A 15,788-nucleotide genomic window follows, 5' to 3' on the forward strand; every position below is an offset into this window, starting at 1 on the left:
CAATCTGTTCATCACTTGACGTAAATAACTGAGTAAGTCGACAGCATTATTGATTCTTATGTACGGTGCTGCGTTCTGGCGCAATTCTCCCCGAAACTGCACAAAGTTTGGGAAGAAAGCGTTATGGATAAAATAGTTCTTTCAATCATGTATCATTGGTCAACACTGTGTCCTGGTTGTCTCCCAGTTGCGGGAACACCGGGCGTGACGACACGTGTTCACACACGGATTTGTGTAAGTTTATTGTTTTGTGTTTTGGGGGTGTTGAAACGGAGCTAGGAAGAAAACAACGAATCCAGAGGTGCACAAACATGAAAAACGGACAGTATCAGGAGTTAAATGTGATCCTAAATGAAGCGTTTTCAACATTAGATTTGGGTTTTTTAGTCTCCAGATGATAACTTTCTCTTATCTAGCGAGATAAGAATATAGTGTTCTTGATGCTGAAGTGACACCAGTCATACGTTACTACTTGGGAAGTTAATGAAGATCCTGAAAGTGAAAACCTCTAACGTATACAACAACATGCCCTTTTGTTGAATAGAATTTCGATTGAAAATAGTTTCTCAGAGAAAAGTCAAAAGATGAACTTAAACATTAAATCTAAATGGATTTCCTGATCAAATAAATGTATATTTATGTTTGGTGTGAAACATGATGGGACGCTGCTGTTTAAAATATCTATCAGCATGCAGAGGTGTAAAGAGGACCTAAAAATCATACCTGAGTAAAAGTATAGATACCTTTTATAGATACCACGAATACCAATATGACTTAAGTTAAAGTCTTTGGATATCTGATTTGAACAGCGCTTGAGTATTTGACTCTTATTAAACGTAGGCTCAAAAATGCACTTGTCCTCATAGCGAGGCACGTGTTAGTGAAAAGCCAAAAACAGTAGATTGGTGAGGTTTGATTTCCTAAAAATACAAATCAGATTATAGACCTCACTACAACATCAACACAACAGCCTTTTTAACATGCCAGAATGAACGTGCTAAAGCGACTTTTCAAAAAGAGATCTCCATTTCACAAATTACGATGGTATCATGTGGCAAAGTAGAAGAACAGCCAGTGTTCAATGGACCAATAAGAATGAAAGTCAACAACTGTAGATAAAGCAAAACCAAATGCAGTGGAACCCGGTTATGTCGCCGGCCTAGGGGGATGCCAAAAAGCGTCGAGATAACCGATGATCGACATAAACGAAAACCAATATGGCGGCAATATATTAACGTGCTTGAAATTTCTTTATGTACATGATGTTTGTTATTAAATGAGAATGTACATGCATGTGTTTTTGGAGGGTTTTTTACACAACAGCGTTGCCGCGATTTGTTTGATTGGGGACGTGGCAGGGGGATTTCCGACATAACCGACTTAAGTGGCAAATTTGCCCCCCCCCTTGTGCTCGAGATATTAGAGTTCGGCGACATAAAAAAACGACATAACCGATTAAAAAATGCTAAGACAAAGCGAGAATTTGGCGGTTCCACTTCAAAAACATCGACTTAATATGGTTGCCGAGTTAACCGAGGTCGAGATAAGTGGGTTCCACTGTATTGTGTGTGATTGTGATTTGATGCAGCTCTCAGTCTTTCACAGTCTCAGAAGGATGATATTCTTATTCAACTTCAACAAAAGCTGGTTCTCAATGTTTTTGGAATGTCGGACTGATAATGAAGCCAGCAGAGCTTAAAAAGTCGTTCCTAGGCAGCAGATTCAGCTAAAGAGTGTACATTTATTAAACCATTAATGTAGTTGAGTAGAGAGGAAGTTGCGTATATCTTTGATACTCAGTAAATTAAGGAAAGTGACTTTGAACTTGTGTTCAGTAACTGAAGCACACAGCACACTGAATGGCGCATATGTTCTTCTTCAGTTTAATGCAGATAACAGACAAGTGTGTATACACAGCGAAAGAAACCTGAGCTAAAACTCTTCCTGATTGTGTAAGAGGACATGGCAACCAGAGATGTGTTCAGACAAAGATATTCCATGTACCTTTTTAATTCACATCCTAATCATTATATACACCGAACAGACAACATGGGAAGTGTGTTTAGAGAACTAGTGTGTGAGACCCATCGAAGTGGGAGTAATGCCCTCAAGTTAACTATTTTAATTTTATGTAGTACAGCAGTTTGTAATAATTCCGGCTCTATATTTATTCATGAACAACGTCCTCATTTCCATTATAGTAACATTTCCTGTTGTGGACGCGCTTTCCCTCAACAGCCTTTGCTTTTTCGCTCTTTAAAAGTTAAAGACTTTTTATTAATTTTTAATTAAGTTTTATATTCATTTTATCAGATGCAGTTTGTTAATCTGCACAGGTTTCACGAAAAAACACCGGAGACTCCCAACAGAAAGGCTCATCAGATTGATTTTTCTCTTCATGCAAAAAAATAAATAAATAAAGATCTGTTTATTATTAGGCTGAAGCACCTGCTACATGACATCCATGTTACTTGTATTTTGCTACTAACTTTTTAGAATAAGTTTATAATAACCAGGCAACCAGGATTTACTGTCAGAGCTGCTGTTAGAAATGGAATAGAAATCTGACCCACACTTTCTGACCAATCAGATGTGAAAATTCGACATTGTCGTAATTCAATTAAACAATTTCCATTTAAGGGAAGTAGCAAGAGCTTGGAGCTTATACGTTTGTGCATATGTACATTTGAGATTTATAAAATATTATATAACAAATACACAAATAATAATAATAATGTTACATTTATTACAATACATTAAATAAAATATATAATTATATATTATAAATAAGTAATTAATAATATATATATATATATATATATATATATATATATATATATATATATATATATATATATATATATATATATATATATATATATATTTGTGTGTATGTGTGTGTTTCTACGCAGTTTATTATGTTAATTGAAGTCACTTGCTTCCTGTCATAACTAAAAGTGCTTTTGTTCTTTCACTAATTAGTGTTTGTGATATTTAGGTGATATTCGGGTGATATTTAGGTGATATTTAGTTGATATTTAGGTGATATTTGGGTGATATTCGGGGGGATATTTAGGTGATATTAGGGTGATATTTAGGTGATATTTGGGTGATATTCGGGTGATATTTAGGTGATATTTAGGTGATATTTGGGTGATATTTAGGTGATATTTGGGTGATATTTAGGTCATATTTAGGTGATACTTAGGTGATATTTAGGTGATATTTGGGTGATATTTAGGTGCTACAGTTTACTGTGTGGAATCACCATAATATTTTCCTATTTATAATCTGATAGAGCTTTATTTATGCTATCTTTAAAATTGTAGACAAGATTGTAGTGCTCAAGTTAGGGATGAAGATATATGCAAAACACAATCGATGCAAAATTTAAAACACTGTCTTCTGTAGGTAGAGATGCATGACGAACTAAAGTGAAAAAACAGTGGTGGTTGTGGTGTTAGTGTTGCTTTGCGTTAGAGGATTTATTGTTTTACTTGCGGGTTGAAGTTTACAGACATAAACTTATGGAACATATTGTCATGGTCTTTACTTGGTTTTTAGTTGAGCAACATTAAAACATTAAATACTGCAAAATCTTATAAAAGAGCGTGTTTATTGTTTAGAAAAAAAACCTTTGACACATATACATTAAGCACAATGAGACTCTTTTCTTCACATATTCCAACTTGTTAGACAACTGGAGCAGAGATGGTTAAGGGCCTTACTCAAGAGCCCAACTTCTATTTAGTAGCCCAGACCCTTAACCATTGAGCTTCAACACTATTCCAGAGACTAGAAGTCTGCAAAATGACATGTTCAACAAAAGTGTACGATATTGTAGTTGTTCACTGTCTGTAAACCCCAGGGGTAGAAACAATGGGACCCAAAAATGGATCAAGATTACACGTTTAATGGTCTTACCAACAAATCATTGGTCAGGAAATGAGAAACAATTTAAAAAATACAGTACTGTAGATTTGTTTATGTCTATTAATCCTCTTTTAATAAAAAAATTATTCCAGAAGACATTTTTGAAAGGTTTTTGTACTTCCATGCCTGTTAATTTAAAATTTTACATCAAGCATTTTGGTTACAAACATTAAATTTCCCAGTTTCCAGCTTTTCCATTCATTCCGTTCAAAAAAGTTCATGCTAATTTTCATGCTAAATGATTCTGACTAATGATGTGTGTGTGTGTGTGTGTGTGTGTGTGTGTGTGTGTGTGTGTGTGTGTGTGTGTGTATGTATGTATATATATATATATATATATATATATAATATATTTATATATATTTATATATATACATTTTTTATTATTACTATTATTATTATTTATAAAAAAATTTTTAGAAGTGCATACAAAGAAAGAAGGTGGTGATGAATTGAGGAGGTTTCTGTAGCTGAAACCTTGTAAACTGTTCTGCATGAGAACCTTTTGCCTGCTTAATGCGGCATATCTGCGAACCTTTTTGCATTTGTTTCCATTCTGCCAGTGTGCAAAGAGGTGAAATGCAAAATTGACATCAGATAATTATAGAGGCAGTGTGTGCGCTAGCGTTCTCTAACTGCCCTCTTGAATGTTCCGCATAGAGCAGAGCGTGTTGTACAACCTGCATGCGTTAAATAAACGACTCGATGAGCGGTTTTAATGTTATAACCGCATTTGTTTTGCTGACAGGAATTCAAGAAAATTTCCAGGTTCACGTTAATATGCTAATAATAAACATGTCACATGGCGATGTTTCCCGTAAGGAGATGTTTATGAACTTGTGGATGATGTAAAAACGTATACATATGAGAGATTATATTAGACTGAATGGAAATCTTGTGTACATTTGTTAAATGAAGTGAAATGAAATTACCAATTAGACGAATTGCTTTCAAAGTGCAATCATCCAATCCAACAGTCCATCACTAAACTCCTGGGATTCTCTCCACATTACACTCTCCAGATTGACTAAAATGGTGCGAAAAACCAAAAACATCAAGCGTTTTTTTTCTGAAGGATGGAAAGTCACGTTTATTTGCAGCTGTGCATTTTCTGTCCTTCCGCTTTCGAAATTTAGCACATTCATTTATTTTTTCTTTATTTCCTTCACACTTTTGACCATTTAGTTTGCAGTTTCTTTCTTTCTTTAGTACTTTTTTTTTTCTTTCACACTTCTTTAATTTGAGCATTCTGTTGCATTTCCCTTCTATCTTTCTTATTACTTACTTTTGTTTGCACTTCTGATCCATCTTTCTTTCTTTCTTTTGTTTGTAATTTTTTGTTATTTTTTTGCACTTTGTTTCTTTTTATCTTTTGTACTTTCTTTCTGTCTTTTGCACTTTTGTTTGCATTTTCTTTCTTCTTGCCTTTTCTTTTTTCATTCTGTTTCTTTCTTTCCTTCTTTCTTTTCTATCTATCTATCTATCTATCTATCTATCTATCTATCTATCTATCTATCTATCTATCTATCTATCTATCTGGCGCACTTTTTTTATTTTGCACTTTCTTTGCTTTTTTATTCTTGTATTCATAAACCCTTTTTAGAACTGTGGTAAGCAGAAAAGCATCTCAGAAATACACAGAATAACGTGTCAAACCCTGAGGTGAATAACTTACAGCTGCAGATTCCAATTCCTATCAGCCGAAGTACAAGAACCTAAGAGCATGAAACCTGATCGGAGTAAAATCAACTTTATATGAAGCTTTTAAGGAAACTGTTGACCTGCATGATTTTACGCATTGCTCTGCAGTCACATGATCGGCTGCTGGCGCTGTTTTTTTGTTTGAGTGGAAATCCTAACACCTTTTGTTTTTGCTCCTTTTATGGACAGAACACCGAGCTGACCAGCACAGCGGGTTACGACGCTGTCATCCAGCACCTCAATGATGGCAGAAGGACTTGCAAAGAGATTGAGGACTTTATGAAAGCCAGGTAAGGAATAAAATTGGACACAGGCATTCTACTGCATTATACCAAGCAGCTGTGATTATATGGGATAAGCAGAATCGTAAATGTTTCCAGCGTGACACAAAGAACATGACAGTGTCAAAGTTCAGTCATTACGTTTCGTCCTATGTAGCGTATTTACACTGTATACATTATGTGGGCAAAAGAAGTTACACACGTGTTTTTTCACTAAACTGTTACCAAAAACTTTGATTCACACACATATGGTGTGTTTGGAGTGTATGTATAGGGTCTCTTTGTGGTCTATGTATAGGGTGTGTTTGGGGTGTATGTATAGGGTGTCTTTGTGGTCTATGTATAGGGTGTGTTTGGAGTGTATGTATAGGGTGTCTTTGTGGTCTATGTATAGGGTGTGTTTGGGGTGTATGTATAGGGTGTCTTTGTGGTGTATGTGTAGGGTGTGTTTGGGGTGTAGGTGAGATTTGGTACAGCAAGAGAGAAGACATTGATGATGACATGCTTTTCCTTTATTTGGCAAAAAAAAAAAAAAGTGTCGGCAAGAGGGAATATTAAACCGCGGCTCGAGTACATTCATCAGCTGACGAAATCCTTCACACTCAATCACGCTGCACGGTTGCATATCTTTTGCTATAAACATCCCCAATGCTTTAGTTATGGCTATTGCCCTGTCGACTGTTCACTGAGAGGCTGCACAAATGCTGCGGACAGTAGAAGTTGTTTCCTAACCAGCTCTCTCCTGTTTGTGCTTATCGACACATTGGCGTGATGTCTTCCCATATGAACTGTTATATTAGAAGTGTTTCTATTAGCATATTGAATGCATTTTGCACAATGCTTGCACACAGTCGCAGTTCTATCTACTGTTTTATTTCCGTTGTCATCGTAAGTAACATTAAAAATGTTCCCACACACTGGTTTTGAACGACGGGGGGGCATCCGCCAACTCCGTGCAGCCTTCATTATCTCCTCCACTTGCCATTTCTGCAGCACTCCTTACTCAACTTTTACTGTCTCTATGTATGTTCGCGCGAAACTGTCTGAGGCGAAACTGAGCACGGGGCTACATTGCGCATGCGTCGAACCGTGCGACGCACACACGAACCGAACTGAGACAAGCGAACCGAACGGTTCGGGTGTTTTTCCATGTACCGTGCCACCCCTAATACATAGGGTGTGTTTGGATGCAGTAGCATTATATTTACCCTTCACTTGAACTGGAAAACTAAAACCTCTTCCAGCCTGACAATGCACAAGTCAGTCATGGGTTGGAGTTTAAGTGAAATGTCTTAATTGGCCTGTTCTAAGGCTCTACTGAGCACCTTTGGGGTAAACTAAAGTGTTGACTGCACCCCAGGCCTCCTCACCTCACCAACATCAGTACCTGGATTTACTAACACTCTTGTGGCAGAATGAATCTCACACAAATCTCCACAAACACACTCAAAAATCTAGTGAAACATCTTCCCAGAAGTGTGGACCTTATAATAACAGCAAATGGGAACCAAATGTTTTTGTTTTTTTAAAGCACATACCAATCTTATGGTCCAGAAAACGTTTAATCACCATTGTGTAGATTATGCAGAGAGGCTTCTAAAAACATTCTGTAATAATGAACTATAGTACTTATTGTATAAATGACCATTATTGCATCACATAAGGGAAGGGACAGTGAGGCAAATAAACTCTGTTTTGTTATCTAGCACCTCTCTCACTTCCTGTAGGCTGTTAAAATCTTTACAGGTTTGGTTACGCTTAGAGTCAGAGCATGTTAACGTTGCCAGATTAATGTTGGCTGGATGTTCTAAGGTTTTGCTTTAATGCCATCCTCTTCTACTGAAACTCTCTATCAGGTTTAGATCAGGACATCCTGTTTCTCACTTCCACTGACCAAAGCGCTCAGTAATATTTTTATCCTTTTCTTTCGTGGTTGCCATTAATGCGAGCAAACTTTCTGTCTCTTTCTTTCTTTCTTTCTTTCTTTCTTTCTTTCTTTCTTTCTTTCTTTCTTTCTTTCTTTCTTTCTTTCTTTCTTTCTTTCTTTCTTTCTTTTTTTCTTTCTTTCTTTCTTTCTTTCTTTCTTTCTTTCTTTCTATCTTTCTTTCTTTTTCTTTCTTCCTTTCCCTCCTTCCTTCAGTAGTAACTTTTTGGCATAAGCTATATAGCATTTGCTATAAACAATGCCTGTGAAATGTTTTGAATGATCGAGTCTTTTATGGTTTTGGAGAGACACATGCATGTTCTTATTGTTTCTATTATGTTATCTAGGTAAAAATAACAGTATGAAGATTGCCTCTTGTAAAACTTGTCAAAGGTCTTCTTCACTAGTTAGATGTTTCTTTCTTGTGACCCTGACAGAATAATCGGCCCTAGCACCGTGTTCCTGACAGAATAATCGGACCTAGCATCGCATTCCTGACAGAATAATCGGCCCTAGCATCGTGTTCCTGACAGAATAATCGGCCCTAGCATTGCGTCTCTGGCCAAGTAATCTGGCCAAACATGGACAGATGCACCAAAACGTTGGGCTTGCCCCGCCCTAAATTGGCAAATTAAGGACACATGCAAGACGAGAGATATTTTTAAGCACAGCCCCCATCAGGGTTTTTAAGGGCATGAACAAAGCTTTGACATTCCAATCAGTCCTTGATGACATCTTAAGACAGCTGTCCCTTTGGCCCCTTTGCCCTGCTAGGGGGCTGCCCAACCGGGCACACTCCCCTGCCCGTCAGCCATGGCGTGAATGCTCCCTGGCTTTGCTGCATGACAGAGAATGTCTACCTGTCATTCTGAGGGCGCCGCTCCGCTCCAGAGTCCCGTCGAGGGCGCCGCTTTGCTCCAAGGTGTTCTAGGGTTAGGATTAGTGTACCTGGTGGTCTGCCTTAAGTGTCCACTGGCACCCGACTTTCCTAATGCTCCGGCTCCAAGATGTTCGTGCCTGTCCAGTTACTGGTTTGTACTATGGACTGTTTTTTGGTTTTCTGTTTTTGTTCTGCCTTTATTGCTCAGTTTGCCGTGTCTGATTTTTGGAGTGTTTTTTCGATTTCTGGTTTTGGTTTCGTCTGCATTGCTCTGTCTGCCGGCACTCGGATTTTGGACTGTTTTTTCGGACCCCTGCATGTTCTTTCATTAAAGACTGTATTTTTGAACTCTCTGTTTGCATCCTGCATTTTGGGTCCTTCCAGTCTCTGCACACTGACACATACCTTATCTTATGACACCAACTTTAACCAGTAATAACATTTGTGTACTTGTTGTCCTTATAGAGCTGCAATTGAGGAGAAATACGCGAAGGAGCTCCTGGGGTTGTCCAAAAAGGTGTGTGGCCATAACGAAATGAAGTAAGTGACACAGATAATAAAATAAACCAAAAAAGGTTGCGTTGTTATTAGAGGATGAGAACCCGAAGTTATTATCTTCCTGTAAAGGCATGGTGTACTGTTCTTAAAGCACAGCAATTAGCGAACTTGTTTGTGTTTTTTGAACAAAAGCATGACATGAAATTTATAGACTCCTGGTTCCTGTGAGGAAGATTCGGAATGCTGGGCATCAGCTTTAAGAACATTTATAATGTAAAAACAATTTTTAAGAATTTTTTATCTAAGATACAGTGGATTTTAGTGGTGTAACAGTACACGTATTCGTACCAAACTTTTTCGTTACAGGGCTTTTGCTTCGGTACACATGTGCGGAACATAGTTAAAATCTGAGTTCCTTCAGGAACGTATTAAGTGGCGGACCGCAAGTTTTCTTAGTCTAGTTTAGTGTTTTATGTCCAGCTTCAAGAATTTATCTTAAAAGTAAAATATCCTGACAATTCCACTTATCGTGGGAGTGAATAAATGAAGGTTGATTTTATATCAAATGTAAAACACACACACATCTGTATTACCCAAATGGGGTCATGTACATTTACAAGTATAAAATGAAATTCTTTCTTTTCATATCTCAGTGATGTTAGGAAGCTGGAGTCAGAGTGCAGGATCAGCCATGACACAGCACCCCTGTAGCACATGATCAGCAATGACACAGCACCCCTGTAGCACAGAGGGTTAAAGGCTTCGCTCAGGGGCCTCAAGAGTAGCAGCCTGGCGATACCTGATCTTGAATCCCAACCTTCTGATCAGTAACCCAGAACCTTAACCACTGAGCTACCACCTCTCTGGAGCAAAGAGGGTTAAGCTTATGCTCAAGGGCCCAACTGTGGCAGCTTGTTGCTGCTGGAGCTTTAACCCCTGACTTTCTGATCAGAACCCCAGACCTTTCAAGACCTTGTCTCGATAAAGGATTGGATAATTTTCCGTCTCATACTTGACTTGAGCCGTAATAAGATTTGATATGTTAGTGTTCACAGATCCACACGTTACACTCAAAATATAATTTGGGCTTTTTGGTATTGTTGAGATGGAATGAATATGAGTCTGAGTATAAGAAATTAAGCGAGCAGATTTAATGGCATTGTTCCAATATGCCTTTTAATGCACACTTGTCGACTTCCTCTCTCCATTTCCTCATGGTCGGGTATCCATTACCATCACGAAGGCAGCTTTATTACCCTGTTAGATAACGGCTGACATCACTGTAGGCTTCAGAAGCAGAACAGAATGGATTGTGATGTGGATGTGGATGTGGTTTAGAAAGAAAGAAAGAAAGAAAGAAAGAAAGAAAGAAAGAAAGAAAGAAAGAAAGAAAGAAAGAAAGAAAGAAAGAAAATGTAATAGTCCTGTGATATGAATAGTAATATTTAAAACACATTATTAGGATACTTTTAAAATAATTATTTATAGCACTTTTTATTGTATTATCATAAAGATTGAAAAAAAACAAGTTTATGTCTTTAATTTTCATTAGCTTTTTCATTCTAAGTTCAAGTTTATTTCTATGGCACGTTTTACAATGGACATTGTCTGAAAGCAGCTTTACAGAACTTAAGAATGAAAGGGAATGATGTGTGTTTATCCCTGATGATGAAACCTGGTGCGACTGTGGTGAGGAAAAACTCCCCCTTTTAGATGTTATGAGGAAGAAACCTTGAGAGGAACCAGACTCAAAAGGGGAACTCATCCTCATTTGATTGAGACCAAGCGTGTGATTATAAACCTTTAAAACAATATAAAACACCAGAGAGTGAGAACCAACTTCAGTGTGTGATTAGGAGTAATGTCCTTTCTACAGTCTTATATTAAAATTTTGTTTGTCACATAAACAAAATAAAATGTATACTGTCAGGTGACGTTGTGGAACCAGGAGCTACTGAGCGACTCATAAAATAGCTCAACATTTAAGATCATCACAACAGTTACTCCCCTATACCAGAGCCTTTAACACTCAGAGGACTAGTGTCCAAACTCTACATGAACTCTACATCTATCTGAATGGTGCCAGTAGATCCATTCTATTTGTTAGTTTGTCTTCACACACACTGTCTTGCACACTGACGTTGGACCGATACGTTAGAGCAGTATGACAACCGATTATTATTTCTAAATGATTTATGACCACTGGTTGCGACTGAACGAACGACACACAAACTGACGCTCTGGTGTTTCTTGTCTATTCTTAGCACGCTGAAGCGATCCCTTGATGTCTTCAAACTGCGTAAGTATGGAACTGCGAGCATTGTGAAACTGAGTACAGTTTGGTAATTGTTTGATAGTATTTACGCTTATGACGGATCTCTTTTTTTGTGTGTGTGTGTGGTGTGTGTGTGTGGTGTGTTTGTGTGTATGTGTGTGTGTGTGTGTGTTGATGTATACAGAGACTGAGCAAGTCAGCATGTCTCACTTGCATTTGGCCCAGTCCATACGGGAAGAAGCCAAAAAGTTAGAAGAGTTCAGAGAAAAACAGAAAGAAGCAAAAAAGAAGGTGAAGTCGAATATCACACCCACACACACACCCACACACACACACCCACACAACAAATTCTCACCTTTGAAATCTTATTGCAGGTCAACCAAGATACAGCACTGACAGTACAGCAGTTTCAGCCACAGATTTTATTTAAATGCACCAGTCTGAAGACGTTGTCGTTTCTGTAGTTACCGTAATTTTGTAATTCACAGCGTTTTGCAAAAATATCGATTTGCATTAAAGACACTCGTGATGAAACAAGTGGTATTAGTACACTAAAGGTTTTTGCAAGAAAACCTATATTATACTATTATGGGATGGAATGAGTCTCCAGTGTCAGTGCTTTATAACAGTCAGTGCTGAAGCTGTAGCTTCACCAAACAGTTTCTGCATACACGCAATCAAGACAAACAGAGTTTTATTTATTTATTTATTATATGTACCTTCAAGGGAGAGAATAAAAGGAAGGAAGGAAGGAAGGAAGGAAGGAAGGAAGGAAGGAAGATGAAAAGAACAGCTGTTTACAAAAGCTTTAAGTGATAACAGGAACCTAACTAGTATTGTGGGCAGTTGACAACATTACAATATACTTTTATTATATATTTTTTAATATATTTTTTAATTATATAATTTAATATATATACTTTTTAAATATTTTTTTTATAACTAGATGGAAATAAAGTATAAAAAAAGTATTATATTGCTTTCAATAATGTGAGAACTTTTGTTAATCAGCTTTCTGTGCAGAGCATAAACTCACACCATCTATTATATCACCTTTGGTGTTTCAAATGCATTTCATTCTGGTCAATCGTTATTAGCTTTAAAGGTATTTCACTATATATTTATTATTATATTTATTTATTATATTTATTATTATATTAAATTACATTACATTATATTATACTTCATTATATATTATATATTATATTATATCATATTGCATTATATATTATATTAGGGATAAGCGGGAGAAAAGGAATGAATGAATATTATATTACATTATGTGTGTGTGTTTGCAGGTGGAGCAGCAGATGGACGTGCTGCACAAACAGAAAGCAACACAGTACAAGAAAACCATGGAGGTAATAGTTTCCCCTTTTTTTATTGATTTCAACAGGGGAAAGCCGTGATGGTGTTGTGACCAGGAAGTAGGAAATATCAAGTATGTAAAGAAGAGAGAGATGAGCAGTGCTGGCAAACAGAAGCAGGGCGAGTCAGCATGTGAGGACAAAGTGCTTAGTTTGTATTGGCTGCTATTTCTCCGTTACATTCTCTCAAAGTTTTTAATTCGGTTGTGTTGATTGGCATGAAGTGTGTCTGAGAATGCAAGAACAGGAAAAGAAAAGAAAACAGCAGTGTTTGAAGAGATATATTAACCTCTACAGCTTTTTTTATTTTTTTTTATTCAAATCATATTAAATCTAAGTCCTAGGCATGTATGTTTGTTTGATGTAGAAGTAAAAAAAAGTAGAAATCATTTGAATATAGTCTAAATGTATCTACTATTTCCTGGAACCAAATCTGCATATATTTATTTTGGTCAATATTTCCTTTTTGAAGTAAAGTGTAAAAGCATCCCAAACAGCTTCAATAAAATACATTTTATTAAAAAAATAAATAAATAAATTATATATATATATATATATACAAGGGACGGTGCTGTGAGGATTGGGCAGCAGTCGAAGGCAGGGGCCTGCTTAGACTGCTGCCCCCGCGACCCGAATTACGGATAAGCGGGAGAAAATGAATGAATGAATGAATGAATATATATACATATATATATACAGTTTGTAACCCCATGATAAGGTATCCACTTAAAAAAAAACTCTTCATTTATGTACATTTGTATAGCATTGTTGCCATATCAGTACCCAAACCTGAAGTATAATCTACTAGCATACATAGTTATAACCAAATTCATTTTACAATTTTTTAGACAGTTTTTGAACTCAAAAAAAAAAAAAAAAAACAGCCAGCTACAATGGCTTAGGACTGCAATTTTCATAATTACTTCTGCATTTAAGGACCCATCACTGAACAGCACATCTCAACAATGGTAGAACTGTAATGAATGGACATTTAGAGTCACCCAGATGAGGATGGGTTTCCTTTTTTGAGTCTGGTTCCTCAAGGTTTCTTCCTCCTACCATCTCAGGGAGATTTTTCTTGTATCTGTCGCTACTAGCTCACTCATTAGGGATAACGGTATAGGCACTAACATATGACTCCATATTTTATACTCTCTTTATTTCTGTAAAGATACTTTGCGACAATGTCTGTTTAAAATTATATACAAATAAAAGTTAATTGAATTCAGATGGCACAGTAGAAGATTGCTAGCATGAGTAGCAGTTCCAAAGATAGCTGACATGCGCACACATGAGATGTTTAGCGTCTTTATACACATTTGTCTTGCTATTAAATTCTAAAGTTAAAGGAATGTGTCAAGATTTTACTGCTTAGTGTGCCTGTTTACTGTTTTTTTTTTTTTTACTTGTAATGCTAGGTTGTGGGTTTATCTGTTTCTAATAATGCAAATTCTGTGGCTATGGTGCTTGTTTATGCTACACTAAAGCCTATCATGTGAAACCATGAACTTGCTGAGGTAAAAAAAACACCCTGAATAACTATTTCAGCTTTCATACTCATTTGTAATAAAGTTTTGCCATATAGTAGACAATACTGTACAATAAATAGCATATCCTGAAAAATGATAGTGATTCTACTAGTGGAGTGATATTTCACCAGCTAGCATGATTAGCAGGTCCAAACCTAGCTGACAAACATAGTTTCATGCATATGAACTTTTTTTTGGAAGTTCTGCCTGTTAAGTTGGAAACAGTTTATTAGAGTCAGTCATGTGTGATTCACTTTATATCTACTAGATTAGCTTGTTTACGTTGCAAATTCCTGATGAGACGTTTACTAGTAATTCTAGCTATGGGTTCAAGTATTTTAAGTAATGCTAATTTTGTAGATCAAATGGGTTTTTAATGCTAGCTCATGGTAAAGCTTGTAAAATGGTGAATCTGTAGGGGGAAAAACTCTGAATGACCATTTCAGTTTTTTAACTGATTTATCAGATCAGTTATCAAAAAGAGATCAGTGAATTTTTTGTCTATTAGAGTTCACGTGTCCGCTCAGAATGTACTAGAACATGATAGACTACTCATCTGTGATTATGGTTTGCCATGTATTAATAATAATAATAATAATAATAATAATAATAATAATAATAATAATAATAATAATCATATTAATTTATATAGCTCCTTTCCCAATCTAAGGGGTGACTTTACAATAAAGAACACTATTTGACAATCAGTAAATCATATGGACATTTACTCAGACTTTAACAGCGGCCAATGAAGTTGTATATAGCAGTTCTATCAAATTGTACAAACCATCAAATATATACAAATTTCAAAAAATCTATGTCTAGACGGCTTAGAAAGCATAAGCAATATAAGTATGTGAACGTACACATTATGACTGGTAATATTGGTAGAATAAACAGTTTTCGAGCTAAGATCTTAGATTAACTCATAGATAGAACTGGTTGTCCTAAATACTAGGGGCTCGGGGTTAATGCTAGGTCATGTCTTAGACTGTCAAATAGTTCACTGCTGGAAGCAAAAGTCCCATAATGACCAGTTCAACTTTTGAATATATGTTTACCTGGCATAGTAATGCTAGTGCTACTGGATCGTCAAACAGAGATCAGCATACTTTTTTTTTTTTTTAGAGTTCATAAAAACTGAAAAGGCACGTGCTTGCTCCACCTGACAGTACATGACAGATCAGGGCTGTGCTGCATATCCCGTGCGGGAACTGAAGAGGAAGTGAATATCTGCAGCTCATTTATGCAGTGATGAAAAGGAAGTCACAAAACTAACTTGCTTGTATTAATAGAATCCAAAACCTAAAGACAAGATGTATATAGATAGCTAGAGCACATTTATGCACAAACACTGAGCATTTACACTGAACAAAATGATAAACGTAACACTTTTGTTT

The 15,788-nt window shown here is 36.5% G+C and overlaps 1 protein-coding gene across 4 annotated transcripts in view; it reads left to right on the top strand.

The window, feature by feature from the left end:
• Positions 1-15,788, top strand: part of pstpip2 (proline-serine-threonine phosphatase interacting protein 2) — a 37,977-nt gene that overhangs the window by 3,864 nt on the left and 18,325 nt on the right. For all 4 annotated transcript variants that reach the window (XR_014537877.1, XR_014537878.1, XR_014537879.1 and 1 more), the window contains exons 2-6: positions 5,824-5,924; positions 9,185-9,259; positions 11,482-11,516; positions 11,677-11,783; positions 12,791-12,853. Coding sequence is in view for 1 of the 4 variants with exons in the window: in XM_083568838.1 (XP_083424964.1) it covers positions 5,824-5,924; positions 9,185-9,259; positions 11,482-11,516; positions 11,677-11,783; positions 12,791-12,853 (381 nt within the window). In the remaining 3 variants the exon portion in view is untranslated. The remainder of the gene's footprint in view (positions 1-5,823; positions 5,925-9,184; positions 9,260-11,481; positions 11,517-11,676; positions 11,784-12,790; positions 12,854-15,788) is intronic.

The sequence above is a fragment of the Silurus aristotelis genome (genome assembly GCF_946808225.1).
Source record: "Silurus aristotelis genome assembly, chromosome: 18".
Classification (NCBI taxonomy): Eukaryota; Metazoa; Chordata; class Actinopteri; order Siluriformes; family Siluridae; genus Silurus; species Silurus aristotelis.